The following is a 15,095-nucleotide window of genomic DNA, read 5'->3' as shown; positions in this document are numbered from 1 at the left end:
TCCCAGGAGGACAGGGTTTCAGTCAGTTTTGTTTACCATCCTATCCCCAGCACCCAGTAGGACTCAATAAATCCTGGTTGTGGTTTCCAGGCAAACAGATGAGGTTGTAACTCTTTAACATGCTTCTTGTTGGCTAATGACCCAAAATAAATCCTTTCAGATCTACCCAAGTCCATGAGTCCAGTGGGGCTGAGAGTCCACAGGACCCCAGGCACTTTCTGGAGATAAACAGGAGAAAATGAGGTGGACTAGACATTCACATTCCAGAGGCGGAAGACAGGGGCGCACCATCATCCCCGGCTGCACATCGCCTGGGCCTCCAAGGTGAGGGCTGAAAGGAGCCTTAGTGTTAGAGGAGGCAGCGCGGTGAGCAGGGCAGAGAGCAGAGCAGGAAGCTGGGTTTGGGCTCTTCCCCCTTTAGTAATACGCTCCTCATGGTCAAGGCCTAACTAAGGCCCAACGTGCAGCTTTCTCCATCGATTCCCACACCCCTCCTTCCCAGGTGGAAAGCCGTGGTCGTTCTCACGGCACTTGGACTGTACCCCTGTCACAGCCCTTTTCTCAGTTTGCTGCCCACAGGTCTGAGTTCCCCACCAGAGGGCAGGCTTCTCTGGGGAAGGGCCTTCTCTCTGCCATCTCTGATTGCCTAAAGGCGTGTCTTGGAACAATGACTGGCCCATCACATGCGCTCACTGAATTGCAGTGGAGCTCCCTAGGGAGTCCGAGCCTTCCTTTAAAGTCAATGCAAATGACAGACAAGCTTCCACTCTGCAAATATTAACCAAGCCTGTGCTCTGCGCCAGGCAGCGTGTGGTGAGTAAGGCAGACCCAGGGCGTGCCCTGGTAGAGTTAACAGCCTAGAGCCAGAGCCAGACAAGAGACAAGGACTTAAGATTCATGCTCTGATGGTGGGGCCTCCCGCAGGGTATCAGAGAACAGTGAAATCAAGACGCTACCTCGCAGCTTGAAGGAACAAACTCCTTTTCCATTCTATAAACTGTCCGCGTAGGGCAGCAGATCCACCTAATGGAATCTGGTCTGGTATTTATTCTTAAAAGCTAAACCTTAAAAATAATAACTTCATCTTAAACAATAAACTCCAAGAACATAGAGTTCATTTATCCTTACATCTATTTTTGAAGGACAGCCTCTAAATTATTTTTTCTAATTTTCGTGAAGCATCATGGAAAACCATTTATTATAAGACTACAATGATATTAATGGAAATGAAACTAGTGCTGGCATGAAGCATTTTGTAAACTGTCTTTAGTAAATGTTTTGTGAATGTGCCACCTAATAAAATGATTAACATAATTTAATTGCAGTTATATTTATAGACATAATCAAAGGACTAGTCCCTTTAATTAATATATATATATATATATATATAACTGTATCTTAAGTGGTACCCAAACACATCATATAATGAAATGAAGCAGCCACATTTCCCTATTAAGGATTTTAAAAATAATTTTCCATAATAGCCTTTGGAATCTCGTGTAAAGAGCAGATCTGTCGACATGTGAATTGGTTCTAAGATCTCTCCCAGCAGTCACTTTATCACTGGAAATAGAGTGTTTTCATAAATATTTTGGAAGATTTCCAATGCTTTTCAAAAGTTGACATCTTAAAGATCAGTATTTTGTTCTTTCTTCCAATTTCTTTCCTCTCCAGGGCCTTTGCCTAATCCATCTTCTTCTATCTTCACTCCTTCCCTTTCCCCTCAGCATAGACTCATAGTCAAGTCTCTCTCAACTTTCTCTTGACTGCAGATTTCCTGCTGATGCTGCCCTCTCACTGTCCCTCCACAGGGAGGCTCTGGAAGAACACAGGTCTATGCTGGTACTTCCGTGTCCTATGGTTCCTTTTTTCACTACTTATCTCTGCGTCTGGCATTTGTCAGCACAACTCCACTAAACCTTCCCTCGGCCACCTTTGCCTCCATGTGATTGGATGTCCCAGTGGCATCTGATATTCCTCACCCCTCTGTTTGAAATCCTCTTTGATTGTCAAGGTCTCCAGAGAATGCATCTTCCACGTCACTATTCCTCCGGACTCCCTCCTTGCTCTCTCTTCCTCATTTCTCACATTCTCTCATAGCACCTACTGGACCACTAACCTGCACAGTGATGATTCCCAAATTCAGATCTTGGCCCAGGCCCTCTTCTCCAATGAACTTCTGAGCATCTATACCTCTGATGGTTAAACTCAACATGCCTCAAACCCTACCCATCATCTTTCTTCCTAGGAATTGGCTCTGTTTGGATTTTTATTTTCCAGCCAACACTCACTCTCATCCAATAGTTGCCACGTCCCTTTTGACTCTACCTTTGAACACTTTAGATCCAACTTTTCCAGCCTGGATGTGGATTATAACCTCTTAGTTTGTCTCCCAGTTTTCAATTGTATTGCAAGCATTCATTCAATGTATCCTTCACAGGGGTTGGAATGCCCCACACTTCTTATTTGCTTGTGTTATTCCTTTTAGATTCTGCTTTAGGCATCTTATCTTTCAGGAAGCTTTCCCTCAGCCCCATTTCTGGGCGAGGAGAGTACCCTGGCCCGTTTCTCTACAACGCCCTGATCCCTAGCCTATCACAGCAGTTATCACAGAACCTCAGAGGCATTTTACTGGCCATCTCCCCAGCTAGTCTGTGGGCCCCTCATGGACAGGGATGCTGTTTTTCATCCATCCATCCATCCATCCATCCATCCATCCATCCATCCCCAGTGCTTCCTTCTTAGGCTGGCCCTCAGGAAGTGTTTATGAACATAACAACATTAACACACAACAAAGAAGGAAGTGTGTGTGTGTGTGTGTGTGTGTGTGTGTGTGTGTGTGTGTGTGTGTGGTGTGCATGGAGTGCCTGCTGCGTGAAAAGCTATTCAGTTTACTTTCCCTTTAGGGGCAGAGGAAGAAGGAAGGGCCAGAAGCACGCTGCAGGAAACTCACAGATTCCCTTCTTGGTTAACACTGTGATTCAGTTTCCAAAGTCTAATAGTGTTTACAGTTAATGTCTTTTTTGAGACTCTGTTTTTTAAAAAAATAGGTAACTTAATCAAGATCAGGCAAAACTGGGATTTTACAAATCAAAAATCCTCCCAGCAGGTGTCAGATGTAACACACACTGCCTCCGCAACAGGGCCAATGCACTGACCTTACCTGAGGCCGGCCCTGCTGGAGAGCTAGTGCTCTTTCTCATTTTAGGTCACCTGCTTTGCTATTTTGGGAACTTAATTTTCTGAACAATTCTATCTCATATACACAGATACAAATGGCTCCCACACAGAAATTCTGAAAGGGGTTCATTTGATCTCAGCTTAGGAGCTCAGAGCCAGGCAGGGGCTGCCAGATAAAAGGTTTGAATGGACGTCTTCCTCTTATTCCCATCCCCTGCACCCTGAGGGAAACGAATAAAGACTCACTTAACTAAGGCAGGTCTCAGATCCCAAGATTTGCCAACATTGAGCTCCCATACCACCTATTGGGTGCAAAGATCTCTTCTGAGTCAGTTTGTTCGAGCCCATTTCCTGGGTATGTCTCTTCAAATGCGTTGTGATAATATCTAGTAGATTAATAATCTACTCATTTGGGCAGAGTTTTGATTTGTTCACAGCACCTGGCAAATAGTACGTGCTCAGTAAATATGTGTTGAATGGTTACGTTGGCTTATATGTTAAAAAAAGAGGAACTTAAAAAAAACCAGTTTTCTTATGATGAGTCTATCTATTACCCAATTGTTTATCATGATGCAAAGTAGAAGGTTTCAGATTTGGCTAACAGTTATTCAGTAGCAGCCATACTTCATGTACATGCATCCTGTCAGCTGGATGTCACATGTCTGCAAATTGTCAGTTAATCTGACTTTCTATTTTCTGTTTTTTTTGAATCCTCAACTTTACATTGCAAACAGATGACTGTGTATCTCACTGGAAACGTGGGCTTGTGGCAGAAGTGTGAACACGTGCTGAGAGTTCTTAACTAAATGACTGAAGGATTAGGCCCCAGACTAAAATGAGATGATTCGGTTCAGGTCAGATTTAATCAGAAGAGAAACTTACCATGCTTAACTGAACATGCCAGCCTCCTGGTAAAACATATCCCACTTTTTTTTTAAAAAGAGAAAGCTTCATGGGGAAGGGGGGAGAGTTATATTATCCTTTATAATAAAGAGCTAATATGCTAATTAGACCAAACAGCAGAACAACCTTCCAGACGAAGCTGGAGCTGCAAGGGTCAGCCGAGGCAGCTGGGTCTGCAAGAGCCGAGCCCCTTGCACTAATTTCGTGCACTGGGCATCTAGTTAATATATAATAACAGTATTCAAGTATGACTGATGAAGGCAACTTAACATTTTCAGCTCTAGGGGTGTCAGAAATCGACAAAAAGAAGCACCCACAATGTGCCTTCTGCGGCCACTTAACACCATCTACATAGGCAATGTGGCCAAAGCTGCCTTTGTTTGCCAGGTCCAATCTTTCTGCTTTTACTGCTGCCAGTTGAGATCATGGGAATAAGATGCCATGAGTCTGAAAAGCTGAATGTATTCTAAGTAGAAGACTTCCTGGGTCTTGGTTTTCAGGAAGACCATGGATTTACCCACACAGCTGGTTTGGTCTTTCTGACAGATTTGATGCTGGTTACTAGCTGGTTAGTCTGGTTATGCACATTCACTAGGCTGCTGTCTTCCTAAGACCCATACTTTTAAGAATACATCTCTAAAAAGTAATGTGGTCAATAGCTGGTGAGTTAAAGATATATATATATATATATATATATATATATGAAATTTTTTTTGATAAAGCCCAGCCTTACAAAAAGCATCGGTTCTCAAGAGCCCAGAAAAATCCTCTAGTTATGGGAAGCTGGACTGAATGAGAGAAACCATAAGCCTGGAGTGAATGAAACACGACATGGCATTGGAAATGGTGTCTGTGCACAACGGGGCTCTGGGCTGGTAATTGGAAGGTGGCAAGTTAACTTGCAGTGCACCGCTCAGACTTTCTGCGGGGAGTGGTCTGGAGGTAGGAGTGCTCACGCTGCGGCGGGAATTGGATAATCTGTGAAGGAGGAATTGCCTTGTCATCCAATTTAGAGAGGACAAAGACTTCCACCCTAGCTGCACCCTGGCTTTAAATTAACTTTGGTAAAAAGTCAGGTTTCTAAAGTAAATTAGAAGGTAGTTCCATTACAAAGGCTTATCTGCTTTGTAATAAAGCCACTTTGAATCTCTGTTCAAAGAGCTCATTTAAATTTGTTTGAGGGAAGTGTAAGTTGGTACAATTCCTTTGGAGGGCACTTTGGCAATATCTTTCAGAATTTGAAATGTGTATATCTATTGGTCTGGTATTTCCTTGCCTCCTCCCCAACCCTTCACTCTGTACATTGGTACCATGGGTATGTCTAGGAGTTTGTTATACACATCATCTACTCAGTAGAGTTTATTATGTGGGTAAAGAAGATGCTCATGTAACACTGTTGTATTAACTAGAGAAAGAAACAAAAATGGAAACATCCTAAATGTTCATTAACAGGGTACTGACGGAACCTACCATGGCAGAGCCATGCAGCGGAATACTATGCAGATGCTAAAAGGAATGAGGAGATTCTAAAAGTGCGCATATAAAACATCTCCAAGATATACTGATAAGCTATTTGATACAGTTATTTATTAATATAATCCATTAGATAGTTCCTGTGAAGTAGACATTTAAAACAAAGCTAAGTTCCTTTTAGTTATAGCTTCCTGTTTCTCCAAATGCCCTGCATCCTATCCCTTCCTCAGTACATCTAGACCATTTTCCTCCCTCCTTTGAAGTACAAGCCAATCACCTCTACCACCTCTGCTCCAGCTGACTTCCTCGTCACTCTTCCCATGTTCCTGAGGATATGGGAACCCAGTTCACGATTTTTCTTTTCACCATTACTCCTGTCACCATCCTTGGTAATTTTACACGGGTGGGCCCTGCAGCGCTTGGTTCCTCACAGTCCTAACCTACGTGCTTCCAGCTACTCTTTCCTCCAGCTTACCTTACCCACCCACTCCTGCAGCCAGGCCCTACACCTCTTCATTAGCAACAAATACACCACTCCCCAACTCCTGATTGGAAGCATCTCGCTTTCTGTCCATCACTTTTTATCTGTCTGCTACAACAACTCTTCAACCTCACTGGTCAATAATTGATGCTATCACCTGTTCATTGCCCTCTTTTGGAAAAGTTTTTCTCTTGGCTTCTGGGATGCCTTTTCTCCTGGATTTCTGCCCAACCCAGTCTCCTTTGCTGGGACTCCTACTTCTTCCCAAACTCTAAATTTTGGAGTATCTAGGATCAATCCTTGGACTCCCCTTCCCTATTCATTAGCTAGGAATTCTTATCCAGTTCTGCAGCATTAAGTCACACCTATGTTGTGTGACTCACAAATTTATATCCATAGCCCTGACCTATCTCCCAAGCTCCAGACTCTATATCCATTCCCTTTTCCACATCTCCATTTGGGTATCTCATAGGTATCTCAAACTTAACACAAGCTTTCAATATCCCTCACAGAGTCTTCCCCATCAACATATAGTTATACAAAAGTGTTATTTCTCTTTTGTGGAGACACTGCATGTTGCTTATCTATTATCTATTCCCTTTTCATTTCCTAATGACATAATACTTAAGTTATTGGGGACAGCAAATAATCCAATGTAACAAACTACATTTTCAAGCTTCCTTGAAATTAGGTGTAGTCATGGAACTGAGTTTTGGTCAATTTTACTGGGAGGATCTAAAGCAGTGATTCTCAACCATCTGGCCCTTTAAATACAGTTCCTCATGTTGTGACCCAACCATAAAATTATTTTCGTTGCTACTTCATAACTGTAATGTTGCTACTGTTATGAATCGTAATGTAAATATCTGATATGCAGGATGGTCTTAGGCGACCCTTGTGAAAGGGTCGTTTGACAGCCAAAGGGGTCGTGACCTACAGGTTTAGAACCACTGATCTAAAAGGAGGGCCCCTTAAAAATAAGTCAAATCAGCTGGGGAAAATCACTTTGGCTTGCCCTCCTTCCAGGAATGCAAATGTGATGGCTGGAGCTATTCCACCAGCCATCTTGGACCATGAGGTGACCTTGAGGTTGAAAGTCAAATACAAGGATGGTGAAGCAGAAGGATGGAAGGAGCCTGGGTCTTGGGTTATTGTGGAGCCTCCACCTCTGCCATGTATAGCCTGCCTCTGGGCCTCTTTTACTTGAGAGAGAAATAAACTTCTATTTGACTTAAGCCACTTTTTAAAAAATATATGTATTTTATTGATTTTTTTTTTTTTTTTACAGAGAGGAAGGGAGAGGGATAGAGAGTTAGAAACATCGATGAGAGTGAAACATCGACCAGCTGCCTCCTGCACACCCCCCACTGGGGATGTGCCCGCAACCAAGGTACATGCCCTTGACTGGAACTGAACCTGGGACCCTTCAGTCCGCAGGCCGACGCTCTATCCACTGAGCCAAACCGGTTAGGGCTTAAGCCACTTCTAATCTGTATTTTCTGCTATATATAGCTGAACCTATCCTACCTAATAGATCAGTGTATATAACAAAATCTCATCCATTCAAGCATGGATTAAAACATGTGAAAGCCACAGATAACTGTGTTAGGACTACATTTTCAGAGAAAACATCTTGAGCAATAAAAAACACTGTTAAGTGGTATTCCAAACTTCAATTTTTCTTTGAAAAAGTACTGGATTATTTCACTGAAATTAAGAATATCAAATGACTGGCTAGACTAGGTGACTTGAAAATGCTTTTGCTTCTTTGAGATAATGGGGTTTCTCAAAACAGCCTAATTTAAGCCCCCATGATTCATTCGTGTAAGACTATTAGTTTCTCAGCTTGGTAAAGGGGCTGTTGGTTTCCATGAAACAACAGTGTTAATTTCATTAAGGGAAAGATCATTATAATTTTTCCTCTGATATTAAAACTTTTTATATATTTTTTCCCCTTTTACAAATGAACAAAAATGAACTTTTTTAAATAGTGGAGAAATTATTTTTCTGGAATGGCTTCTGTTAAGTGTCAATAAGTTTAGGATAATGCATTGCAAGCAGCTTTCCCCATACATCACTTCTTTACTAGTCAGGATTTCTATTTATCTACCTACCTATATGTTTTCATGAACATTTATCTCCAAAGAACAAACATTAATGGTTCTTTATAATGCCATTGGTGAAAAGGTCTCTTCTCCTTTTAATTTATCTTGTTCTATTGCATAAGTTTGTTGTCTTTTCAACTAGTTTTTTTATATTTCCATCTAGAGTAATTTTAGTAAGGGAGCCAAGTTCAATGTATTGAGAATTGTCCAGCATGACAATGGTATGACATTTGTGTATCTGCAGATGAGATGTAAACTATGGGTTATTAACTTTAGGTAAAATTGGAGATTGCTCTTCAAAGAATAGAAGGTATCACCCCATGAGGAGATAGGAGGATGGCTGCTCAGGTAGAGGGATCTGAGGTCACCAAAAGACTATTTCTGGAGTAATTGGTTTGCATCTCTGGAAACATCTTGCTGCAGAAGAAAAATATAGTCCTTGGGAGGAGTGACGCTCACTAATCCAGCAAGTCTAACACAATGTCCCGTACAGAGCATGTGCTCAGTTACTATTAAGTGAGCACATTAGTATCAGGTGGCTGGTGAGGTAGTTGCCATCTTGGGAAGCAGGACTGAGGCAGCGGAGATGCCTTCTGCTGAGCTCCCCCAGCACCTCGGGTCTGTGCATCTCACTACTCACCTCTCTGCCTGAGTCCCCCATTAGGGTGCGAGTTCTTTAGGGGAAGGGCTGGCTTTAATCTCCGCAGGCCCTGCACCAGTCTAGTGCCTGGGCGTACTGTATTGTCGGACATGGCACTAACCGTGCATTAGGGAATGAATGAATGAATGGATACAATTCTGATTGGCTTGGGGTGGGAGAGGTGGTTGGGTGTGGCCCAGCGAGCTGCTGCAGTTTAGGTTCTAGGAAGGGACGAAAAGTGCCCTAAAGGGCAAGAACAAATTCTGCAAAAATGTCATAATTTTATTCAGTGCCTAAGAGTGAGCATATTGTTTTTATTAAAATAACCTTTTTAGCCCTAACCGGTTTGGCTCAGTGGATAGAGCGTCGGACTGCAGACTGAAAGGTCCCGGGTTTGATTCCGGTCAAGGGCATGTACCTTGGTTGCGGGCACATCCCCAGTGGGGGTTGTGCAGGAGGCAGCTGGTCGATGTTTCACTCTCATCGATGTTTCTAACTCTCTACCCCTCTCCTTTCCTCTCTGTAAAAATCAATAAAATATATTAAAAAAATAACCTTTTTAATAAAGTGTTCAAGTAAGGGTTTATCTTTTATCCAATAGCTCCTTGCTCATTCCATGATGTCCTTAGTTTGTGGTTCAAACCTTTCCCTTCATGTGGTTTTCCTTCAAGCCTTTTTTCCCACTCCCTGTACTGCCGCCAATCTAACCTGTCCTCACTCCACCTTGTACAGCTAACCACAGAGGGTCCAGGAGGGCAGGGCTGGGTCAACCCAGTCCTGAGTTCAGGTCCTACATCACGACTTACTACCTCTGAGTTCCAGAGCAAATTATTCTTTGCTTCTCTGAGTTTTAGTTTCCTCATCTTAATAAAATACTTCTTTGAGCTTTGGTTTTCTCATCTTCAATGAAATCTACCTTGTGGGATCATTATAAGGATTAAATGACATAAAGCCCACAGCACTGTACCTGGCAGATGGGAGGCACCCAGGAAAGGTGGGTGTGCCTCCATCCTTTTATCCCTCTCTGCCTGGAAGGTCAGTACTTACCACTCGTCCTTCCCCAATTAACTCGTATCTACTGATTGTTTGAGGCCCAGTTCAAAGATCACTTTCTCCACAAAATCTTCTCCCCAGTTGAAAGCAATCTTTCCTCCTCCCGTAGTGTGTCATCTTCTTCTGAATATCTAAGGTATTTAACCACTTTCTTCCTGGTGGCTAAGTGATTGCTGTGTTTTATCTCTTCGCCTGTCTACAAGTCCCATGAGGGTCACCTGCCTACCTTTTAATCCTGTGTTTCCCCAAAGGACCCAGCAGAGTAACCTGCATACAGTAGGTGCTAAAATAATGAACTGAATATGTGCAGAACAGTTTTCTATATTTAGGACCTCACCACTCAATTTCCCTTAGGGTGGGGTGGCATATATAAATCCACTTGAGTGGGAAAAAACCCTCAGGCCTCATTGCCAGTAGCTGACATCATCCAACATCCAGAGAATTCCCTGAAAATAGTTACAAATAATGACTAGTCCCATGGGCATTTACGATAAAGCTCCGCTCAAGGGGTAGTCACATTCTAAGATTCTAAGATTGTGAAAAGAAATGCTTAAACAGAGGTGGGTATTTCCTGAAGGCTGGCTAGTCCACTGACACCCCAAACATCTTCATCTTCATTACACTTCCTTACATTGTACAACATGGAAGTGACATCAATCCCAGTTATTATTATTTGTACTGGCCGGGAGAGGCCCCTAGAGTCTGCAGGAATCCTGCATGCCAGTTGCCAGGTCTGAGGTTACTGAGCTAGTTCTGAGTATTTTAGATGGGATCCCAGAATCAGGTGTAAGCCTGGCTTGTCACGGAGGCAGCTGCCAGAGGTGGTTTGAAGTGTCTTCTAGATGGAGACCTGCTGTTCCAAGCATCCTTTCTAGGAGTGCCCGAGGGGGACTGCAGCGTGTTCAGAAGACTCATCTTTCAGGGGTTCCCATTCCAGGGGAAAGAGAACACCTTCACCGGCATTTCCAAAGCAGTCTACACCAGGCTTCCTGGAAGAATGGGCTCTATAGCCAACGAAGTCTGCGAAGTACTGCAAACTCCGTTCCTTTTGACAATGCGTTCTGGGCTGCAGTGCACGGTACCACTGAGGCTCTGATTCCCCTGGTAACGAACCTATTTAACTTAGAAGCTCTCGCACTTACTTAATGAAATCAATCTTACTTCCTTGTTGTTTTTTCTGGGTTGTTACAAGATTCCTATGGACATCACATGAAACTAGTATTTCATAGAGTACACTTTAAAAATGCTGCCTTCATTACTATTAGCTATCTCCATGATGGGAATAAATGTTCAGTTAAGAACAGGACACAAAGGGACATGCATGAAGGGAGAGGGAAGTCAAGAGAAGAATAAGAAATGTTTGAGGCGGCCCTTGAGGCCCCCGAACACAATGTCACAGTCGTGCCAGGGTCCGGGCCAGGGCCAGCCATGGCCATCACTGCAGACATTACTTTGACGTTGTTTCCCTGCCCAGAAAGCCCAGCCATTAGCAAGGGCAGTCATCAGACTGGAAGTAGCCATTTTGCATCTTCATGTGATCTGGTGTAGGGAGGAAGAGAAAGGGACGCTTGGGCAGCAACCCTTGTTCAAATGGATGTGGAAAGAGGAAAGAAACCAGGTAAGAGAGAAATGAGGCAACTGAGGCAATAGGGAGGCAGAAGCTCTGGCCATGGGAACCTAAGGGTGGAAGGCAAAGGACAGAAGGGGGTAGAAAGTGAAGGGTCATGACAGGTCAGGTAGGAACTAACAAATGTACCTGCCACCTGAGCCACGAAACAGAGGCTTTGGGCTGGGGAGACGCGGGAGAGCGATCGAATGATAAAGTCGGTGAGTCCCAGTTCTGGCTTCTCAAGCCAATCCCACTAAGAGCCAAAGTGGGCTGAAGACATGGAATAGAAAGAGCTGGGACAGGTGCCTGCCTCTAAGGTTTGGGTTGTCTTTCTTGGCGCTCAGTGGTAGGACACTTATTCCCATAGGTAGTTCCTGCTGTTGGGCCCTCACTGCCCCAAGGTCTGCATTTCCCCAAGTTGTGGGGAGAGCCCTGGGGTGACTACAAGAGGGCCCAGGCTGAGACCCCAACCCTGTTGCTTTAGGAAACATCACAGTGGTTCTGAAAGCACAGGGATAGCAGGAAAGGACCCATGGGTAGTGTAGAAGCCAGAGCAGGGAGGGGCTGTGAGGGGCTTCCTCTTGCTGTCAGATGTTGCTTCTGGCATGCAGAGCCACTGGGAGATCTATGGCAAGCTAAGGCAACTTCGAAATGCTAGAGGCTGAAAACAAGATATGCAACCCATTTGGGAGTATTTCTCACATTGAAGGATAAAAATAGCTGATTCCCCTTCGAGGGGTACCTTTGATATCTTATCAATATCAGTGTAAAAGTCATGTAGAAACCCCAATGTTTTTATAACTTACACACATTGTTTATTATTCAGTGAGATGAGGGTGAGGGCAATAGGATAACTCCCTTTATAAGAATGCAAACTTTCCAAATTGCTGTTCCATGGTGAACTAATCCCAGAACAATGATCAACTGGGGCAAAGCTGTGCCCTGGGATAGTGCCTGGAATTCATTAGTAAATACATTTAAAAATAAATCTGTCAGACTCCATTTGCCCCAGGGAAATGGTTAAAATGATATGCCCGAGCTCATAGGGGATGAATCTCAACGTGTACAAATCTACCAGCTGGAATGCTGACCCTGGTCTCTCAGAGTAATGACTTTGCTGAGTCAGCAGGAACTGTGGGAGCTGAGGACATGAGCCGACAGCAACCCCGAATCAGAAATGGGTCTCTAGCTGGTTTGGGGTCCAGGAGTTACTTTAGGTTGCTTATTCCTTTGTGTAAATCAGAGTATCTCCAGGACATAAACCCCTCTCTGAAATTAAGGGCATGCTGTAAGAGGAGTGTTGGCTGGACGTGTTTCTCTACATTGTCATGAGCATGTGGAGGAAGCAATGCTGACACAATGGGGGTGTGGCTGTGTTTATGCTGCCGACACCATTTCTCTGAGTGGGTTCCACAATCACAATGGATTGGATCTTTTGAATGGAATAACATGATTACCCATGGTATTGCACATCTCCAATTCCAAATGAACACGATGGCAAAAACTAGACGAAAACGCAGAAAGAATAATAACTCACACAATGTCACGGAAGTCATGCAAAGAGGGAGAAAATGACTTTAAAAAAAATGGGCAAGCAACAGACACTAGAAATAAAAGAAAGCCAATGCATACAATTCTAAAATCATTCTTACCTTCTTCAGTCATTGTGTCATAATATTTTAGTTTTCCATATGATCCAAGTTCTACAACATCACAGTAAAAGACACAAAGATAAGGAACGAGCTATAATGCAAGAACTTTGTTTTTACACATTCTTAATTAATCAGATTCAGAGTTACTGTCAAACTCCTCAATCGTAACTACATAGAGATGTGCAAACACGGGCCATGTGGCAGACAGTTTTCACGCCCATCTTCAGAAATCACTGAAAACATACTATTCCACTGCGGGTAGGATGTCTGCATTACAGAATAGGGCACAGTGATTTTCACGTCTGATGAAACAAAATACTCAGCAAAGGTAACCCCACACCAGGTCGACCCTAGCCCGATAATTTTTATAGATAATTTTTATTTTCACTCCAAGAGAGAGGCTGAATGAGAACAAGGTCCGGGCCCACGGAGGCCTTGCCGTGGGGCAGCATTCCCAGAAGTTCATGTCACAGTCCTGCTGCAACAGAACAACTTCCTAGAGATTGAGGAAGGTTACCTGGGAAAACCAAAACTGAAAAACCAGGCTCTAAACTTCCCTTTACATTCTCATCTAGCATTTTAGACAGAAAACACGGAATACTAATGGTGCAGCACCCTAGGAGGAGCTGTGAAAAGTGCAGAGTGCTCTGGGAGGAAGAGAGAAGCGTATTTCCAGGGAAGACCACCTGGCTCAGACAGGTGACAGAGCTGCCACAGCTCCCAGACCAAGGCATCGCCCGCTGCTGGTGGACTGCAGGCGACAAGAGGTGACCAGCAGCCTCTGGGTGCAGATCGCCAAAGGCCTGGCTGTGACGGAAACCACTGGCAGAAAGCCAGCTGTTCAGAGTCAGCTGGTGGGAGTGGCAGCTTGGGTGGGGGAAGAGATGGAGATGTGTCATTTCTTTCTTCTTTCTTTTTTTTTTTTACTTGTTCTAAAATAGAAACTTTAACTGAAAATTCCAGATTTCTAAAGCAACCTTTGTAAGCAGGTAAAAAAATAAAATTTATCTTGTTGTGACAACACTCTCCCAATACACGTCAAGCAATTAATTAGACTCAAGAGATATCCCTGTGGTTCTGCAGAAAGCTTCCATGGCTCATTAACTTGGGCCGCCATGGAAAACCCACATATGAATCATCTAGTAATGGATGGGTTTTGTGTTTGAGATGAAAGCTCCAGCTTAAAACACAATAATATTCTTCTAGTTTATATTTATATTAGACATTCTTTATCTATCCTTTTGCCATGTGCCTAAAATTTTACCTAATGCTGTTTTAACACACCAATACGAAATTATGCTTTCGGGAGAAAAATCGCCTCATCTTTATGTTTCTACAAAAAGCAGCCTATTCTGGATTTTGTAAGACGCATCACAAAGGATGCAAATGCTTCAATAAAAAATCGAATTTTGTGTAAATAACAAGGAAGTTTTTTAATGACTTCTGGGGATTGCCTTCAGTGAAATGTACACTTTTTTGGATTTTAAAAACAGCAGCCTGTTACATGCATGGCATTGCACAAGTTTGGAATTGGTAAATGATCTAAATAGCTTCATAAATATTAAACATGCTCATAATGGCTTTACACACACAGTGTGTGTGTGTGTGTGTGTGTGTGTGTGTGTGTGTGTGTGTGGTCTTGCAATAAGTGGATGGATTATATCAGCCAACTAATTTTTTAACCTCTATTCCTTCCCTGAGGTAAAACAGTAGAATAAGCAGCTGGCATAATCTATTATTTGCTCAGGAAACAGAATGTGGGTGGCTCTGTGTTTGCAAAACCGGGCGTAAAGCAAATCCTACAGTGAAGACGCACTGTTGCATTTTATGAACCTTTTTGATGCAACCTCTGTACTCACACAACTGTTTCTGAACTGTCACACATCCGCTGTGGCAGAAATGATTATGCTTTGCCTAGTCTCCTGTGGAACCAGGTATAAGTCAATACAATTGTATTCTTTAATTACTTTACTTTTGTGTTGTCGAAAGTGGAACTGTT

General features: G+C 43.2%; 1 protein-coding gene across 10 annotated transcripts in view; it reads right to left on the bottom strand.

Annotated features, from left to right (window-relative positions):
* SLC24A2 (solute carrier family 24 member 2) overlaps nt 1–15,095 on the bottom strand; it is a 221,733-nt gene that overhangs the window by 47,877 nt on the left and 158,761 nt on the right. For 6 of the 10 annotated variants that reach the window (XM_059656556.1, XM_059656551.1, XM_059656554.1 and 3 more), the window contains one exon: nt 13,097–13,147. The exons of the other annotated variants lie outside the window; for them this stretch is intronic. In XM_059656556.1, the coding sequence (XP_059512539.1) occupies nt 13,097–13,147 (51 nt within the window). The remainder of the gene's footprint in view (nt 1–13,096; nt 13,148–15,095) is intronic. 10 annotated transcript variants of the gene reach the window in all.

Source organism: Myotis daubentonii, chromosome 11 (genome assembly GCF_963259705.1).
Source record: "Myotis daubentonii chromosome 11, mMyoDau2.1, whole genome shotgun sequence".
Classification (NCBI taxonomy): domain Eukaryota; kingdom Metazoa; phylum Chordata; class Mammalia; order Chiroptera; family Vespertilionidae; genus Myotis; species Myotis daubentonii.
Note: the sequence above shows the minus strand (reverse complement) of the source record. Positions and strands in the feature narration are given on the sequence as shown.